Source organism: Myotis davidii, unplaced genomic scaffold (assembly GCF_000327345.1).
Source record: "Myotis davidii unplaced genomic scaffold, ASM32734v1 scaffold111, whole genome shotgun sequence".
NCBI classification, from domain to species: domain Eukaryota; kingdom Metazoa; phylum Chordata; class Mammalia; order Chiroptera; family Vespertilionidae; genus Myotis; species Myotis davidii.
The window spans coordinates 89,097-91,065 of record NW_006284347.1 but is presented as its reverse complement, the minus strand read 5'-3'; the positions used below and the strand labels follow the sequence as shown (position 1 = coordinate 91,065).

Here is a 1,969-nt window from a genome sequence, read left to right as displayed (position 1 = left end):
AAGAATGGGAGACTAAAAGAAAAAGCTGATTGAAGCTCTGAGTGCGTTGGTGGGCTTGTCAGCCTTGAACTTCCATATAGGGTGGATCTGGCTGGTCATTTGTTGGGGACACCTAGGCCATATTTTATGTGTCTTCTTGGGCTTATCACAGTGATGGCGAACCTATGACACAAGTGTCAGAGGTGACGCGCGAACTCATTTTTTTGGTTGATTTTTCTTTGTTAAATGGCATTTAAATATATAAAATAAATATCAAAAATATAAGTCTTTGTTTTACTATGGTTGCAAATATCAAAAAATTTCTATATGTGACACGGCACCAGAGTTAAGTTAGGGTTTTTCAAAATGCTGACACACCGAGCTCAAAAGGTTCGCCATCACTGGCTTATCAAAGAAGTCTCTTCTAGTCCCTTGCCTGGAGAGTAGAGGCAAGGGCTGGGTCTCACATTCCATATGCAAACCATGTTGTGGACACTGCATGCATTCCTTTACCAGTTCCCGTGTCCTCCTGCCAGGGGTCTTGTGTGTTACCCTCTCTGGAGGGTAAATTTCATCTTATGTAGGGGAGGGGAAGAGACAGTTGTCCTGAGCTGTGGAGTGGAGGAGCTGAGGGCATGACCTAAAGTTCAACAACAAATCTTTTTGTTTTAACTATTTCTCTTCCAACTCTAATTGCTCCGTACCTGCTGCTGCCAATTCTTAGCTTTCTTCACTGTCAGCTTAGATTTACTTGTCTTTAATCTGCTGAGTTAGTTCTAGACCAGCCGTGGGCAAACGACGGCCCGCGGGCCGGATCCGGCCCGTTCGGCTGTTCTATCTGGCCCGCGGAGCCGAAAGAGCGGAGGGTTCTCTTGCTCTCCCCTCTGCTCCTTCACCAGCAGCAGTGTTAACATGTATTAGTTCACACCAACACTCCATCCATGCTTTTGTTCCGGCCCTCCGGTCCAGTTTAAGAACCCATTGTGGCCCTCGAGTCAAAAAGTTTGCCCACCCCTGTTCTAGACCCTATTCTGAATTTTAGCTTATAGAATGTTGTCTCCTTTCCTGTTTATCCTAGCAGGTTTATGTCTTTAAAAACAACAACAAAACCACTTTGATGTTAGTGAGTTGTCAAAAGAGAGAAAACAATCAAATACAGTTAAGTTCTTTATTTTGACCCAGAAGCTGCACATTTTTAAGACATACATTTGAGATGACCCTTTCCCTTTATTCATAAGCATTGTTCATCTCGAGTGCCTTTTAGGACACACAGAGTGGAAGGAACCAGACAGTTTGTTGTACGATGGGGCCCTTTATTGGGAGGATCAGCGAACCCGTAGCGGTGAGAAGCCATTTGATTCGGGCACAGAGCTTAGGTATTTTATTTTATGGAAGCATCATACTGACCCAGGAGATAGGTATTCTCAATTTCATCTGACATAAGAGGAAACTGAGTCAAAAGAAGTTATAAAACTTGAGCAAGGTCACAAAGGTAGCAGCAATGCAGGTATATCTGACTTCAGAGACTGCCTACAACACCAAAAGGAAGGACATTTTCCCGTTACTTCATGAAGAAATAAAACAAAGCAAAAGACACTTATAGCCTTAAAGTATTACTCTAGGACAGTGGTTCTCAACCTTCTGGCCCTTTAAATACAGTTCCTCGTGTTGTGACCCAACCATAAAATTATTTTCGTTGCTACTTCATCACTGTAATGTTGCTACTGTTATGAATCGTAATGTAAATATCTGATATGCAGGGTGGTCTTAGGCGACCCCTGTGAAAGGGTCGTTTGACCTCCAAAGGGGTCGCGACCCACAGGTTGAGAACCGCTGCTCTAGGGTTAGCTGTCAGTGGTCTCTCAGCTTAGCTCATGAGTTAATATTTAGTATGTTTTGGACTTACCTTCCAGTCGATTCCTGAGCACGAATTTAAGGAGCACATGAAGCTCGAGGCGGTGAACCCCCTCCTCCCCGAGGAGGTGGGGGT

General features: G+C 44.1%; 1 protein-coding gene across 1 annotated transcript in view; it reads left to right on the top strand.

Annotated features, from left to right (window-relative positions):
- SFMBT1 (Scm-like with four mbt domains 1) overlaps positions 1–1,969 on the top strand; it is a 115,245-nt gene that overhangs the window by 96,225 nt on the left and 17,051 nt on the right. Inside the window, exon 11 of the mRNA XM_015570991.1 lies at positions 1,893–1,961. Coding sequence (XP_015426477.1) covers positions 1,893–1,961 — 69 coding nt within the window. The remainder of the gene's footprint in view (positions 1–1,892; positions 1,962–1,969) is intronic.